Below are 18,289 nucleotides of genomic sequence, written 5' to 3' on the forward strand. Positions count from 1 at the left end.
TTGTGCTGTTTCTTTCAGCTACCTAGAAATTTACAATGAAAGAGTAAGAGACCTGCTAAGAAGAAAGTCGTCCAAAACCTTTAATTTACGTGTTCGAGAACACCCTAAAGAGGGTCCATATGTTGAAGGTACCAAATTCGGCTTTGTACGATCACTCATTATGTAATATTATTGCAGTTATGTTTTCATTGTTGAAGAGTCTTAATATGAAGTCTGTGATCATATTACATTTGAAGGGGGTCTCTCAGAAGGAACATTCAAAGAAATATCATCTGCTTAGTAGTGTCAACAGTTTAGGTCTTATCCGAGCATGCTCATGAGCTGAGTGTCTTCGGCGTGCTCGAAAAATATATTCAAGTCCCCACTGCTGCATGTCTCCTGGTGTTCGACAGCCGCAACACATGCATGGATTGCCTGTTTGATAGACCATAGCCGCATGTGTTGCGGCTGTTGGAACAGCCACGAGTTATGCAGCCACCGGGACTCGAACATAAGGTTCAAGTACACTGAAGACACTAAGTTAGCACCAGGGCGTGCTCGGATAAGACCTAAGCTGTTGACACTATTAAGCAGATGATGTTTCTTTGAATGTTCCTTCTGAGAGACCCCCACATAAAAGCAACCATTCTCCATGCATAAAAAAAATGACTCGCACAGGTCCATAAAAAAAGTCTGAATTTGGCGACAATTTTTTTTCCGAAGTTCTGAAAAACATTTCTATTCCACAACACACTATAAAAGCAAATGATAGTATTTTTTTCGCCATTTCATCCTTTTGAAGTTTTTTTTTTTCTTTTTTTTTTCCCCATTCTTCAATATGTTATCTGGTAAAATGAATGGTGTCATTCAAATCTAGAACTCTTCCCGCTACAAAACAAACCCTCATGTGGCAACTTATATAAAGTTGTGGCTCTTGGAGGCGAGAAAAAAAACTAAAGTGCAAAAATGAAAATGGGCAGGGAGGTGTTATAGAAACCGCTAAAATGAAATGTGAAATCACATTTAGTAATGAAAACGTGTAATTTTTTTATTTCATAAATCAATAGTACATGTGAAAATAACCAACCAAATAACCAACTTTGTGGTACGTCTATCAGAGACATTTGCTTTTTTCACCTCCTGAATTGGTCCTTCACTCTAAATTCACAGGTAAAATCTGTGTGCAGTGACAATAGAGCTTCCCATTACTGGCGTACGAGATGGCAGTTTGTGCTTTTCAAATTGTATGGAGAGGAGGAGTTAGAGGCAGACACATCATAAAAGTTACAGGTTTCCATAGAACTTTATGAGCACCAATTGTCATCTCCTATCTCAGCAATGTAATAATCTGTCTTCACTGAATACAGAGTTTACCTCTGAATTGAGAATGATTGATCAGTCCAGGACCTGGGACCTAAGTCCCAAGGACGGAACAGAACGTCTAGCGCGATCAGCTGCGCTCACGGGGGGAGCGCAGCTGATCGCGGCCGGGTGTCAGCTGATTATCACAGCTGACTCCCGGCGCTATGTGTCAGGGGTGGTCACGGACCACCCCCGACACATTAACCCCCAGCACACTGCGATCAAACATGACCGCAGTGTACCGGCGGCATAGGAGAGAAGCGCGCAGGGAGGGGGCTCCCTCCGTGCTTCCCTGAGACCCCTGGAGCAGCGCGATGTGCAGCGCTGCTGTAGTGGCCTCCTTCCCTGCAGGTCCCCAGATCCAATATGGCGGCGGGGACCTTCGGGGGGCCTCCATGGAGCCGGTTTCCTCATGCCTGCAAAGCACCAGCATGAGGAAGCCTGCAGCACTGCGTGTGACAGATCACTGATGTGACAGATCAGCTATGGGACAATGTAATAAAGTTTAAAAAAAAAAAAGAAAAGTGTAAAAATAATTTATAAAATTGCTAAATAAATTAAACAAAAAATATTCCCTAATTCTTTTTTTGAAAAAAATAAACAAGCAAAAAAAACAATAAAAGTACACATTTTTGGTATCGCCGCGTCCGTAACGACCCGTCCTATAAAACTGTCCCACTAGTTAACCCCTTTATTGAACCCCTTAAAAAATAATAGAAAAGGAAGCAAAGAATAATGCTTTATCATACCGCCGAACAAAAAGTGCAATAACGCGCGATCAAAAAGACAGATATAAATAACCATGGTACCGCTGAAACGTCATCTTGTCCCGCAAAAAATGAGCCACACAGCGTCATCAGCGAAAAAATAAAGCGATACAAAAATTATTTTTTATATAAAATTGTTTTCTTTGCATAAAAGCACCAAAACATAAAAAAATGACATAAATGAGGTATCGCTATAATCGTACTGACCTAAGAATAAAACCGCTTTATCAATTTTACCGCACGTGGAACGGTGTAAACGCACCCCCCAAAAGTAATGAAACGCTGGTTTTTGTTCATTCTGCATCCTAAAAATCAGAATAAAAAGCAATCAAAAAATGTCACTTGCCCGAAAATGGTACCAATAAAAACGTCAACTCGTCCCGCAAAAAATAAGACCTCACATGACTCGGTGGGTCAAAATGTGGAAAAATTATAGCTCTCAATATGTGGTGATGCATAAACTATTTTTACAATAAAAAGCGTCTTTTAGCGCGTGACAGCCGCCAAACATAAAAACCGCCATAAATAGTAAATAAAACCCCCGTTATCGCCCCCTTAGTTAGGGAAAAATAATAAAATAAAGTATTTATTTCCATTTTCCCATTAGGGTTAGGGGTGTGTTGGGGTTAGGGTTGGAGTTAGAATTGGGGGGTTTCCACTGTTTTGGTGCATCAGGGGCTTTCCAAACGCAACATGGCGTCCGATCTCAATTCCAGCCAAAAAAGTCAAATGGCACTGCTTCCCTTCTGAGCTCTGCCATGCTCCCAAATAGTGGTTTACCCCCACACATGGGGTATCCGCATACTCTGGACAAATTGCACAATAACTTTTGGGGTCCTGTTACTCTTGGAAAAATAAAAATTGGGAGTGAAAAGATCATTTTTGTGGAAAAAATATGATTTTTAAATTGTACGGCTGTACGTTATAAACTTCTGTGAAGCCCTTGGGGGTTCAAAGTGCTCACCACATATCTAGATAAGTTCCTTGGGGGGTCTAGTTTCCAAAATGGGGTCATTTGTGGGGGATTTCCACTGTTTAGGCACATCAGGAGCTCTCCAAACGTGACATGGCATCCGATCTGAATTCCAGCCAATTTTGCAGTGAAAAAGTCAAACGGCGCTCCTTCCCTTCTGAGCTCTGCCAATGCGCCCAAACACTGGTTCCCCCCCACATATCAGGTATCTGCGTACTCAGGACAAGTTGCACAATAACTTTTCCAGTCCAATTTCTCCTGTTACCCTTGGTAAAATAAAAAAAAATTGAATCTGAAGTAATTTTTTTTGTGAAAAAAGTTAATGTTCATTTTTTTTTTTTTTTTTTTTTTTAACATTCCAAAAATTCCTGTGAAGCACCTGAAGGATTAATAAATGTCTTGAATGTGGTTTTGAGCACCTTGAGGAGTGCAGTTTTTAGAATGGTGTCACTTTTGGGTATTTTCTATCATATAGATCCCTCAAAGTGGCTTCAAATGGGATGTGGTCCCTAAAAAAAATAAAAAATAAAAAAAAAATGGTGGTGTAAAAATGAGAAATCGCTTGTCAACTTTTAACCCTTATAACTTCCTAATAAAAAAAAGTTTGGTTCCCAAATTGTGCTGATGTAAAGAAAACAGAAAACATGTGGGAAATGTTGCTTAGGCTGGTTTCACATTCGCGCTTTTTAAGCGCACGCACGGCCGGGGGTAGCTCCGCCCCCGAGCCGGCTCTCTGCCCGGCGTGCCCGCCCCTTCCTTGTAGCGCCGCCTCCTAGCGCACAGCGGCGCCTGCGATCGGCGCACCCTATCTTTAGCATAGGGTGCGCAGATCGTGCGCAGCGCAGGTCAAAGCGCAACTAGCGCACGGCCTGCGCACGATCTGCGCACCCTATGCTAAAGATAGGGTGCGCCGATCGCAGGCGCCGCTGTGCGCTAGGAGGCGGCGCTACAAGGAAGGGGCGGGCACGCCGGGCAGAGAGCCGGCTCGGGGGCGGAGCTACCCCCGGCCGTGCGTGCGCTTAAAAAGCGCTAATGTGAAACCGGCCTTATTAAGTTTTTTGAGTGCCATATCTCTGTAATTTAAGAGCATAAAAATTCAAAGTTGGAAAACTGCGAAATGTTCAAAATTATGCCAAATTTCCATTTTTTTCACAAACACAAGTTATATGAATTAATTTTTACAACTAACATGAAGTACAATATGCCACGAGAAAACAGTGTCAGAATCATCGGGATCCATGGAAGCGTTCCAGTGTTATTACCTTATAAAGGGACAGTGGTCAGAATTGTAAAAAATTGGCCCGGGCATGAACGTGCAAACCACCCTTGCGGGTAAAGGGGTTAAATAAATGTCTACTGTTTTGTGTCTCCAGCACTTATGCAGATCTGTCTTTCTTTATGGAAAAATTGCCTTCCTAAATTTTGGTTGTATCTAGCACGAGTTTCCAGAAATGTCTGGTTTTTCTACTGCCCATCATCCGGTGGATGTAATGGCTGTACCATAGGATTTCTGGCTGTGGATGTATAGGACTAAGTGATACTATACCGTTACATGGTGCTGATTGAAGTGGCCGCATTTCAGGTTCACCATTGTGCTTCTGATATCTGCAGATTTGTCCAAGCACTTAGTTCAGAATTACAGTGATGTGGAGGAGCTGATGGATGCCGGGAACATTAATAGAACCACGGCTGCCACGGGAATGAATGATGTGAGCAGTCGGTCACACGCCATCTTTACCATCAACTTCACTCAGGTACTGTGCTGAATAATGATACCTGTAAGATTGTGCTCAGTGCTGGACAGGGGTGCCAAGGGCCCACCAGTAACATTGACTCTGCAAATATCACATTACCCTCATTCAAATTGCCTATGTTTCTATAGAATGAAAAACGGGGTAAATAACTGAAGGTTGAGATGATGCCCACTTCTGTACATAATGAAGCAAAATGTATTGTGTCAGCTACTACTCATATAGGTGGAGTGGAGAGCTCATTCCTGTCTGGGGCCCACCGGAAGATACTCCTCTAGCCAGTCCGAGCCTGAATTTGTGCTGATGAGAAAATCAATAGCAGCGACCACCTAAAACTATTTGTGGTGTTCTCTGAGCCTTTCCTGAACTAATCTTGAAGTGTGGCAGGTGCATTATATTGCAAAAAAGAGGCCATTACATTTAGGCAGTATTGCTGCCATGAAGGTGTACTTATACAACGTTAGGTAAGTGGGATATGTTAAAATATCCTCCTCATTCATGCTAAGACCTAGAGTTTTTGTACAGAGGGTCATCATCGAGCTCGCTTTCTTCCCACGCATCCTGGTGCCATCTCTTCCTTACACAACTGATCATGTCGAGAATATATAATATATATTCATCAAACCAGGCCATGTTCTTCCTTTGCCTTCTTGCCTGGTTCTGATTCCTGTATGTCCATTGTGTTTCAGAGGTGGATAAAAAGCAGCATGGGCTCTCTGCCTTGTTGGTGACTGCACGGCCTCATATGCAGCAGTGCTCCATATGTTCTGACATGTTTTTATCATTCCACCATTTACTTTAGTAATTTGTGTTGCATTACCTCCTCTGTGGAATGTGACCAGAGAGGCCATCTTGCACTCCATGTGCACATTAGTAGACCTAGGGCACCCATCACATCATTGCCAAGTCACTGGTTGTCTTTCCTTGGACTACTTTTGGAAGATATTAGCGGCATAACGGGAAAATCCCACTAGACCTGTCACTTGGAAGCTCTGCATCCATCATCTAGTCAGTACAATTTGTCTCAGCCGCTCAGACATTGACGATTGCCTATTTTCCTAATTCCTTCACCTCAACATCAAAAACTGGTGATTCACTTGCTATCTAATCTATCCCACAACTAACTAGTTCCCTTCCATGACACACGTATTCACCTCACCAGTTAGTGGTCTTACCTTATGACTGATCCGTGTAGTCTTTACTTAGAGCAGGTGTTCTTTGAGAAAACTTGTAATCTTGGGGGTTTTACTTTTCCCAGAATCAGCGAATCTGTCTCTTGGATTGAGCCCTATTAACTAAAGGCCCGGCCATAATAGGTCTGCGATGCTGATTAATATGATACTTGAAGTGCAGGATTCTGCTCAGTGGTTGTTTAATATTCACCTTATGAAGTTTTCATAAAATGACATCTTGTGTGCTTCGGTGCGGGACGATCTTCTCATTCTCCGACCCCCACAAGCCTCCTCTGCTTCTTGTGTAGTGATTATTCAGTGACCTGTCTCCTTTTTAAAATTCCACGCTGCCATCGTTGTGTGGGCTACTTAATGCACAGTGGGAGCCGTCGTCCTGTTTGTAGGACTTCAACAAAATGGCGCCGGAGGTGGCGCATGCTCAGATCAACATTTTGACTCTGAACTGAGCCTTCGTCTTGTTCTGAGCATGTGCCACCTCCAGCGCCATTTTATTGAAGTCCTGCACACAGGACAGCATCTCCCACTGAGCGAGCACTGCCCACACAATGATGGCAGCGTGGAATTTTAAAAAGGAGACAAGTCACTCAATAATAATGACAAACACAAGAAGCAGCGAAGGCTGCTGGGGGTCGGAGAACGATGAGAAGACCCTGCCCCCACGTCCCAGCCTGAAGCACACTGATGCACAGAAAACATCATCTTATGAAAACTTCATAAGGTGAGTATCAAACACCTGCTGAGCAAATCCATTGACATCAGGTATCATATTAATCAGCATCACCGTGCCATTATGGCTGTGCCTTTAGTTTATGAGGCTCAATCCTGCTATCAGGTTCTCTTTTTAATAAGGAACATTACGGGCACCCTGAAAGTCCTAAAGTTTCTAATTGAGATTTATGAAAACAATGTTTCCTCTTCTATATTTTCTTACATTCTCTCCTGACTTTTCATTGACGTCACTTGTTACTCGGTACCTACGTGCAGTACAGAGGCCACAGTAGCCCATCATATGGCTGCTTTATCCATCATATCTGGGGAAGGAATGCATGGCTCTCTATGTACAGGGAAAGGGGTTTTCCACTTTGTTCGTTAACTTTAAAGAGGCCTGATCAGCTCTCCTGGTGTGTCCGTTGTAGAAAACACTGTGTTCGATTCATCAAGGCTGGTGTTGATCTTGTCAGTCTTGATGAGGAGGTGTGTTGGGCGTCAGGTGTTCCTCATTCATGAAAAGGTGTATGCCTCTTCATAAATCAGGAGCAACGGATCAATGGCGTGCACCTGTCAGCTTCTCGCCACAAATCCTGCTCCAGTCCCTAATGGAGTAAGACTTGTAGCATAGTGAATGCCGCCACTTGTCTCACTGCCCTCCTGCACAGCTCCACCCACTTCTGGTGAAAATTGCTTGAAAACCCCAAAAGTCACATTTTATCACAACCTCTAGATGCCCCAAAATTATGCCAGTTTTCAGAGCGGTCTATGTTAGAATTCTGGCGTAAAAGCTTTGATGACCAGGGTCCTCTGTATTGTATCATCCAGGGCTGGCTCCAGGTTTTTGAGGGCCACGGGAGAAAGAGTCTGTGGGCCCCCCCCCCCCTTTAACACACAACACGGTTCATGATGCACAGATACAGCAGAGAAATATAGGTATAGTATAATGCCAGATTTCACTTCGTACATGAGTGATAGCTATTGTAAATTCTACAATACCTTACAGCAGAGGGGCTTTATATAAGTCAACCCCTTATATGCCAGGTTCCACACTAGCTCCGCCTCCACCGTCTCACCGCCTACTCTTGGAAAAACTCACCACCACATCCTCACCGATCAGATATTAACAGTTCCCATCAAACACCAGATCACATTCATAACCAGCAGCTTTTATTCTGGCCAAAATAATTTTTAAGCTGATACCATGGCTCAGTAGACTCTTCCGGCTGGGCCCTACTCTACTCTAAACTATTAAAGAAAAATACATAAATATATATTTATTTTTAAGGGAATGAGTTACCGTACATACATTTACATTTTTTTTTTTTTTTTAAACAACCATTAATACCACATACAAGGGATAAATATCACACCATGACCAGACCACATATTAACACCACAGAGTCACCGAATAATACCACATACAAGGAACAAATAACGCCGCACCATGGCCAGACCACATATTACCACCACATAGTGACTGAACACTACAATACTGATCCTTAATTAAAAAAAAAAAAAAAAATTCAATACTAAGTGCCGTTATATACAGGAACTCTGTATTTACTGTCAGTGTACAGGTAACGCACTGACTCACCAGTGACGTCTCTTGCTGAAGTCCTTCATCTTTGCTTTTCTTTTTCAACCAGCATAGACTGCCATCACTTCTTCCAGCCAGGACTTGTCTCTGCATAAAATAACAGTTACCTAGAGCACGGCTTCCAGAGCACATTCCCCACTTTTTCCCTTTCTTCTACACTACACATCTGAATACAGAGGTGCACACACAATCAATATATAATTGGTTATTATGCAACCCACTATTCCAAATATAAATGATAATCCGCCACAATGCACCCACTAACTATAAATGCCACTTTCCCCATTTAATATATAAATTAGCACCTGTACTCTTTTCCCCCAATTCATTACCAGGCACTTCAACCTCAACGCCCCCCACTATATACCTCCCGCTCTAACCCTAACCCTGATTCATTATATTTACATGCCCCTCCCGCCTCAATTCATTGTCATGTCTTTCTCTCCCACCCTCTATTCATTATCAACTGCTCTACCCCACATTCAATACATCACTAACTCCCCCACACTCAAAATTATTTTTTCTCCAGATCATTTGCTCTCCCCAGCCCCCACCTTCAATTCATCATTTGCTCTCCTCACCCCCCACCTTCAATTAAATTGCTGTGCCCCGTCACTCACACTGAATTCATCATTTGCAGTCCCCCATCCTCTCCTCCACATCATTTGCAGACCCCCACTTTAATTTGCAGTCCCCTTACTTCATCCGTTGCAGTCCCCTATCACCCCTCACTTCATCTGCAGTGCTCCATCATTTGCAGCCCCATCCCCCTTCCATTTTATCCTGTGCAGTCCCCCTTACCCCCCAAGTGCAGCCGCACTCCATGTACAATCCCACTCACCCCACTTCATCAATTGTAGCCCCACTCCATAATGTGCAGCCCCTGCACCCCCTCCATCATGTACAGCCCCATTCACACCCCTTCGTCATATATAGCCCCATTCACTCCCCTCCATCATGTGCTGCCCCCTCACCCACTGAATACATTTTATAAAAAAAAAAAAAAAAAAAAAAAAAAGTTTCCCATACTTACCTCACAGGCGCTCCCCAGCAGCGCCTCCCTGCATCCAGCGTACAGGTACATGTCGGCGCCTGCGCAATGACGTCATCGCGCAGGACCGACACCTGACCCGGAAGTAGTGAGGGAGCGGGAACTGTGCAGCCGTCAAGGTGACGGCAGTGCACAGCTCCCGGCCCCTGCATGATACACTGTGATGCGGGTGGCTGTGTCTGCTGCTGGCCGCGTCACAGTACAGCGGGCACGGCCACGCACAATTTGCTGTGCGGCCGGGCCGGCCCTGTACAGGTGCTGGGGGAGCGGCCAGGGGGGCAATTGCCTCTCTGCCACACGGCCCAGCCCGCCCCTGGTGGGCCCCCCCATCTCGCCAGGGCCTCGGCACTTGCCCGGGTGTTGACGTCGGCCTTGGTATCATCCTCTGTTATTTCACTAGAAATGTATTGACACCTGAGTATTCTCACTCCACTTGTGAAAGTGCGTGTCTCTACACAGTTTGGCACTGTCAGCAGTGGACAGTATGAGTGTGTGTATGAGAATGGTACCACCCAGTTGTCAATTTATTGGTAACTTTCTTGGAGGAATAATCAAGGAACAGCGCAACACACCCGAAAAAATGTATTCGTACAAGAAAAGATGACCTAAAATTATTTTATAGGAAGTATTTAGAACTATATATTTTCTCAGGAGAGCTAATGGGTCCTTAGATACTCTGCACTTTACTTCTGGTAAGGTAAGTGGCCTGAGAACGTCACTAGCCAAGCCATCGACCTACGATTACCTACTATTCTCTGGAAGTGTATACTTCAGACATGCGTTGACCAACCCACACTGCACTTGCCACCGATGCAGCACAGAAGCTAAACGTATACTACATGGACAGAAGTATTGGCACATATTGGCGTCATAATTCGGGTTTCTCGTTCAGTCCCGTTGCCACAGGTGTATAAAATCTGGCTCTTCCTCATGCCGTATGCTTGACTAACGTTTGTGACAGAATGGTTGGTTGTAAAGAGTAGTGTGAATATGGCAAAATCTGTGTCCGCCCCCAATTTTCATTCCCTTACAGCACATCAGATGGCGTGTAATGATGCAGATATTAACGTAGAAAACTTTCACTCCTGGACCTTTTGTTGTACATATCATTAATCCAACTTTGAGGCCTTGGAGCATTTTATGTGTGAAATTTTAATTGTTTAATGAAATATTCTTAAGGCTACTGTTTGTGGAAAATGAATATGTAGTAGCCATCTCTGGGGCTGCCTTCAATCTTCCCAGATGTTCGTGTTAATGCCTGTCTTATATAAAAAAAAAAAAAAAAAATCAGCATTAGCGCAGTCTTGAAATTTTTTGAGTTTGTATTTCTCTCTCACCCATGACAGCACCACGGAGAGAGGGGGTCCGCCCATCAAGGACAGGAACCTACAGATAAAAAGGCGGCACCTCTCCTCCGCCCCCAGTTGGGTTCCTGTCCTTGACGGGTGACCTATAGAACGAGCAGCAGCTTACCTGAGGAACATCCAGGGCCGTCCCGTCCGTGGTCTTGACAGCGGGGAGGCCCCTGTCGCGGCGGGGTCGGCTCCTGAAGCCGCCACCACTGTAGCCGAGGGGCTTCACAGGGTGAGTGGGGGGGGAGAGGACCGAGCCGCCACTCCTCTGGAAAGGAGGCTGGGGCTGGAGGACGCCGGCGGGGGCAGCGCCGCGGTACAGAGGTGTACCAAGATGGCGCTCTCCCGGAAATGGTAAGAACGACTTCCGTGTCCCTGCGGTTGGCGCATGCGCAATGCGTGCTCCCCGGACACACAGCGGGGCAGGCTGGGAGCGGAGGTGACGTCATGGCCGGGAAATTCAAAAAGGGAACGCTGGAGCTACTCCTTGCTGGAAGCGTCCTGTGAGCATGGAGGACAGCGACCAGCACGAGGAGCAGCCAATGCAGCAGCCTAAACAGCAGCATAGGCAACACCACCATCGCCGGCAGAAAGACAAGGACGGACGCGAGAGCCGGTCCAGTCGCCACTCCACGCAGCAAAGCAAGTCAACCGCGAGGAGCAAGTCACCTTCCGTGGATCAACCCATGAGGGGTCTGAATCCACCTCCCGAATCGGTACCTGCATCCGCGCATAAGGGGGTAAGTGATCTATGTGAATGTTCCCCATTGTAATGAAACTCTTTCCCTTACTAGGGAAAGAAGAAAGAAAAAACAAAGAACAGGGAATGCCCCACCTGTAGCAAACCACTACCAGCTTTTTGGGATAAAAAGCTTTGTGAATCCTGCATACAGGAAGTTCTTTGTGACGAAACCCCGGATTACGCCTCAGATCTAAGAGCGGTAATCCGTTCGGAGTTTCAGAGTGTCTTTTCATCCCTAAAACACAAGAGCAGTTTAAAAAAAAAAAAAAGGATGTAGTGGTAGGCTCCCAGTCAGATGTCTCAACATCAGGGGAAGTTACCTCACAGTCTTCGGACACCGGCTCATCACTCTCGGATGAGGAAACAGGGGGCCGTCATTGTTTTCCCCTAGATGAGGTAGATATGTTAGTAAGGGCAGTAAGATCTACCATGGGAGTTGCAGACCCTCGACCTGATAGATCAGTCCAGGACATAATGTTCGGGTGACTAGGCCAAAAGAAACGCAGAGTGTTTCTGCTAAACGAGAATGTACAGGGCCTGATAAAAAAAGAATGGGAAAGACCGGATAGGAAAAACTCCACGGTCCCCTCCCTTAAAAGGAAATATCCATTTGATGAGGAAGCATCCATGTCTTGGGATGAACCCCTGAAACTAGAGGTGGCGGTCGCCAAGGCCTCAAAAAAGTTTGCACTCCCCTTTGAGGATATGGGTACTTTAAAAGACCCCTTAGATAAAAAAGCCGATACCTTCCTCAAGGGTACCTGGGAATCAGCTGGGGGAAGTCTTAGACCAGCGATAGCGACATTTACCTCCAGAGCCCTTATGGTGTGGATGGACCAACTAGAGAAGCAGTTAAGGGAAGGTACACCCAGGGAGAAAATCCTGGAATCCGTTCCAGTAATAAGGGGAGCGGCGGCCTTCTTAGCCGACTCAGTAAGGTTGTCATCTAAAGCAGCAGCCCTGTCAAACGCGGCCCGGAGAACGCTGTGGCTCAAATGTTGGCCAGGGGACTTACAAACTAAGATGAAGTTGTGCTCCATCCCCTGTGAAGGGAAGTTCCTATTTGGAGAGATGCTGGATGACATCCTCGAAAAAGCAGGGGATAAAAAAAAAAAGGGATTCCCAAACCTGGGTCCTACAGGCTTTAAAATGTCCTATTGTAACAAAAAGTTTTTTCAAAGGAGACCCCCGAGAGAACAGAGATAGGACGACAGAAGAGACAGGGGGTTCTTCTTCGGTAGCTCGTCCCGAGACAAAAAACCCCCAAGTGACTGTTTGCCCAGGGTGGGAGGGAGGCTAAGTTTTTTTTTTTTTCTTTTTCCCAGCCTGGAGGAAAATATCGAACAACCCCTGGTTATTAAATCTGATAGAATCAGGGCTAAGGATAGATTTTTATTTTCCTCTCTCCCACCTCAGAAATACGTAGTGACTCCACTAAGATCGTCAATAAAAGAACAAGAAGCTCTTGAAAAAGTCCTAAGCTTGTTAAGCAAAAGAGTCCTCCAGGAGGTTCCCCCGCAGGAAAGAGGCAGAGGGTTCTATTCCCCTCTTTTTCTAGTGACCAAACCGGACGGTACCTTCCGGACAATTATAAACTTAAAGAGGCTAAACAATTATGTCAAAAACCCAAAAATTCAAAATGGAGTCGATCAAGTCAACCACCAAAATTCTCTACCCACATTGCTTCATGACAGTATTAGACCTCAGGGATGCGTACTATCACGTCCCCATCCACAAAGACTCCCGAAAATACCTCAGACTGGCGGTCTCCATAGGAGGCTAAATAAGGGAGTTTCAATACAGAGCTCTGCCATTTGGGATTTCTGCAGCCCCACGAATTTTCACGAAAATAGTAGCAGAAATGATGGCTTACCTAAGGGAACAAGATATTCTAATAGTTCCATATCTGGACGACTCTCTAATAGTGAGCAACTCGGCCCAAAGATGAAAGAAACAGAGGGACAGGGTGATGGACACTTTACAAAACCTCGGCTGGCTTCTAAACCTAAAAAAATCGAGGTTGGAGCCCAGCAAAGTCCAGGAGTTCCTAGGACTAACACTGGACTCAAACACCCAAGGAGTGTTACCTTCCAGACCACAAAGAAGAGAGGATTGCTCAGATGGCAGCAAGAGCGATTCAGAACCCTTCCATGACACTAAGAAAAGCGATGTCGCTACTAGGGTCACTCTCAGCCTGTCTACCAGCGGTCCAGTGGGCGCAGCTACATACGAGGGATTTACAATAGGACGTATTACTCAACCAGTCAGCATTAGGAGGTCACTTGGAGGGTCACGTTACACTAGACTCCAAAACTATTCATTCCCTAGCTTGGTGGAGAAACAGAGACAACCTATCCAAAGGGATTCCCTGGGTTATAAAAGTCACTCACGTAATTACCACGGATGCCAGTCCCAAGGGACGGGGAGCACATATGAGCAACAGCGTGGCTCAGGGGGAATGGGAAGCTCAAGAACTAGAGGCCTCCTCAAACCAAAAGGAACTACTGGCAGTAGGCTATGCCCTGACACACTTCCTACCGGCACTACGGGGTCATCACGTCCACATATTTTCAGACAATCGGGTGACGGTGGCCTACATAAATCATCAGGGGGAACCAGGTCCCGAACACTAATGAATACATCCTCCGAAATATTCGCCCTGGCCGAGAAAAAACTACTATCCCTCTCTGCACTACACATACGGGGAGCACCCAGTTACACCAGGGGGAATGGGTTCTAAAACAGTCCATTTTTCGGCAGATAGTAAAAATGTTGGGAACCCCGGACATGGACCTGTTCGCCGACCACAAAAACAAAAAAGTGGAAGCATTGTGTTCCCTAAACCCCAAGGGAAATCCCCGAACCCTGGATGCGTTTATGCTTCAGTGGACACAGGGCCTGATGTATGCTTTCCCACCGCCCTTTCTCATCCCGGCAGTCATAAGAAAAGTCAGAGAAGACATGCCAAGAATGATACTAATAGCCCCCTTTTGGCCAAAAAGAACCTGGTGCTCCTGGTTGAGAATACTGTCAATAACCGACCTCTGGGTTCTACCAGATCTCCCGGACCTTCTGTCCCAAGGTCCCGTGTTACACCCTCGAGCAGTGAACCTCCATTTAACAGCATGGAATTTGAAAGGGCACTGCTGAGGGAGAGGGGGTTCTCAGAAAACCTGGTTTCCACGCTACAAAAGAGTAGGAAACCGATCACAACCAGAGCCTATGGGAGAACTTGGAAGAAATTTCTGTCTAGCACGGGTGCGAGAGTGCAGGATGGAATCCAGATTGATAAAATTCTTGAATTCCTGCAAAAGGGGTTAGAACAAGGGCTGGCGACTAATACATTGAAGGTACAGATAGCGGCCCTAGGTGCCCTGTATAACCAGGATGTGGCAGGCAACCCATGGATAGCACAGTTTACTAGGGCAGCAGCCAGGTCTAAACCAATAATCACCCAAAAATTACCGTCATGGGATCTAAACCTAGTATTGCGGCACTAACAGGGCCCCCATTCGAACCCATCCAGTCCGCACCCTTAAAAACCCTATCATTAAAGACTGTACTTTTAGTGGCCCTAACATCCGCTCGCAGAGTGAGCGATATTCAGGCTCTCTCAGCGATACCACCATTCACTAAAATCCTAGATAATAGTCATATTGAAACCTGACCCGGCATATCTACCAAAGGTAGCGTCACACTTCCATAGGTCCCAAGAAGTAGTCCTTCCTTCTGCCCAAATCCCAGGAATAGGGGAGAGGAGAGATTCCACACCCTAGATGTTAAGAGGTGCCTAGTACTTAGAGGCCACCAAGGGATGTAGGAAGGAAGGGTCTCTCTTTGTGTGTTTCCAGGGACCTCGGAAGGGACTCAAGGCATCCAAGAGTACCCTAGCAAGGTGGATAAGGGATGCGATTGCCCTGGCGTATTCATCCAGCGGGAATACCATCCCGGAGGGTTTAAGAGCTCACTCTACAAGGGCAATGGCGACCTCATGGGCAGAAAGATCAGAGGTATCAATAGAACAGATCTATAAGGCGGCCACCTGGTCAACACATTCCACCTTTTTCAGACACTATTGTTTAGATCTAGCCTTTACGTCTGACCTGACCTTCAGGAGAAGGGTCCTTCAGGCGGTGGTCCCTCCCTAAGCTAGCAATCTCTGAAATTCTCTCTGTGGTGCTGTCATGGGTGAGAGAGAATAGCTTAGTTACTCACCGATAACGGTGTTTCTCGGAACCCATGACAGCACCCGCTTATCCCCCCCCCCCTTCACGAGTGCGGTGAGCACAATTTAATGTGTGTGGAGTGTTCTTTTGTTGGACACGGGTGCTTCTCCATAATATGCAATATTATAATGTTATGTATATACTTTTGTTGTTAACTAACCGGGAGACCCTCTGATGCTCTGTAACCAACTGGGGGCGGAGGAGAGGTGCTTCCTTTTTATCTGTAGGTCCCTGTCCTTGATGGGCGGACCCCCTCTCTCCGTGGTGCTGTCATAGGTTCCGAGAAACACCGTTATCGGTGAGTAACTAAGCTATTCCCATTTATGTATGTATGTGTGTGTGTGTGTGTGTGTGTGTGTGTGTGTGTGTGTGTGTGTGTGTGTGTGTATGTATGTGTGTGCATATCAAGCCCTGCCCACTCCACATAGCCACTCACTCCACACTCAAAGCCCCGTATAATAAGTAACTAATACCATATATCTATTTCATAGGCACATTTTCTTCACCACAACAGATTACACTGCCTGTGTTGCCCATAGCAACCAATCACTAAGCATCTTTCATTTCACCAGAGCTGTTTAAAAGATGAAAGCTGACCTGTGATTGGTTGCTATGAGCTCCACAACACCTCAGCAGACACTCACCAGCTGGGAGGAATCTAGCATCCCCGGGAACATAAGCTCCCAGCCATTGTCAGAAAGGAGCAGAGAGCACATGACAGAAATGAATCACCCCCTCCTCTTTTATTGCCAGGTTCTATTGTTATCGGCCTAGAAAATCGCATCATCAGCGGCCGCACACAGAGCCACAGTGCCAGGTTACATAACAGCACATTTCCAGGAACTCCCTGCTCAGCACCACCCTGCTCAGTACCACCCTGCTCGGGACTATGGGATGAAAGATGTGTGATGGGTATATGGGACCGGGACTATGGAATAGAGGATGTGTGATGGGTATATGGGACCGGGACTATGGGATGGAGGATGTGTAATGGGTATATGGGCATGGGTCTATGGGATGGAGGATAATCATTATAATGTGTTAAAAAATATATTTTATTATTATCCATGTCGTCGGGCATATCAATATATGGTAATATAGAAGAGCCCGGCTTTTTTTCTCTGCTATAGTCAATAAATAAGGCATGGATAATATGTTTACCTACTGCCCTTTGCTTCATTGTTGGGACAAAGTGCAATGATCTCTGAATAGTAAATTCTGGAGAAGTTGTGGGACTAATCCTGCCCTTTGAGCCTTATAGAGAATGTATTAAAAGTTTCCATCGTTTACTGCCTCCACTTTCATATCCCTTACCTGCATCAGTTGCAGCCTGAACACTAGTTTCAGAAATGAAGTTGTACATCACTAAGGTGTATGCAGCCCATGTATTAAAGTCATTTCCAATCCAGTGTCATATTCCAGAGAAATTTGCGTTTGTCTTATATGTAACTGAGCTGTTCCAGGCTATGGGCCGGACAGTGATCTGCATGAGAATCTGCCTCCAGAGATTACTCTACATGGAGGGGGAAGTTACAAGTGAGACAAGTAACACAGACAGGAGAACTGAACTTTGTCTTTTTGCAAACACATTTGCTGCAGCTCTTACCAGGGCTGTGGAGTCAGCAAGCCAAACCTCCCGACTCTCACTCCTCAGTTTCCCTGACCCCGACTCCTCAGCTCTGGTCACTACTGAGCATGTGCATAAAGTGCAGCACAGATTCATCTAATCTAAAAGAAGAGATCTTTAGATCAAGAACAGAACAGACATTTATAGGACATTTCATCAATTTCCCAAATTCTTATGAAAACATTTCCAGCGTATCCTGCATTGTGCTACTGTACCCAACTTATTAAAACAATAAGGATTGGTCATCAATATAGATGTAGTAGACAGCCTATTTAAGCTCAAAGCCCCCAATATATCTCCACGTTCCTATCCCAATGTTGTGCTACTTGTCATACTATAACCTAATAATTCTTTAGGCAATGGTGAAAATCTGACCTATTTCTTTGTTTTGATAATTTTGTCTGCTTTCCCCAGAATATTAGATCACTCCATGAAATGCAACAGATCCCCACAAATCCACTAATCACAGGAAATAAGTAAATACTATTTCTGCGGTTCTTAAGTTCATCTATTTGTACTTTACTAATTAGATCCATGCACAGATTGTCGTCTGTTTGCTACTCGCCCCAGGGAAGTTTTCTGTAATGTCACTGGTCAGTCTGTGATCCTATAATGAGGGAGTCGTGTGCGGCTGATGAAAGTGATGGCAGTCTGAGAATTATTTTAAGGCCAGTGAAGATTTATTCCGTCCGAGTCGCTCCTTCTATTAATAGCGTTACATGTCGCCATGATTATTAGGCTTTGTAGTAAGCTCCCTGCCAATCACAAAGGGGAAGTGTTTGATCTTAGGCATTTATCTCTGTGGTTGATCATTAAATCAATGTCAATTCGTTTTAGAAAGTGTTTTTTTTTGTTTTTTCTACATACGCTGCATCGGTCATTGGCAGACACAAAGAAAAGGGCAATATACGGGCCCTTTGCAGCCTAAAACCTCATCATAATACACAATTTCACCTAC

General features: G+C 45.3%; 1 protein-coding gene across 7 annotated transcripts in view; it reads left to right on the top strand.

Annotated features, from left to right (window-relative positions):
- The window catches only part of KIF16B (kinesin family member 16B), a 538,624-nt gene that overhangs the window by 51,751 nt on the left and 468,584 nt on the right, over positions 1-18,289 (top strand). For all 7 annotated transcript variants that reach the window (XM_073553802.1, XM_073553803.1, XM_073553806.1 and 4 more), the window contains exons 6-7: positions 19-128; positions 4,693-4,835. In XM_073553802.1, the coding sequence (XP_073409903.1) occupies positions 19-128; positions 4,693-4,835 (253 nt within the window). The remainder of the gene's footprint in view (positions 1-18; positions 129-4,692; positions 4,836-18,289) is intronic.

This window comes from Dendrobates tinctorius, unplaced genomic scaffold, assembly GCF_039654945.1.
Source record: "Dendrobates tinctorius isolate UK_male_01 unplaced genomic scaffold, ASM3965494v1 ptg000203l, whole genome shotgun sequence".
Lineage (NCBI taxonomy): Eukaryota > Metazoa > Chordata > Amphibia > Anura > Dendrobatidae > Dendrobates > Dendrobates tinctorius.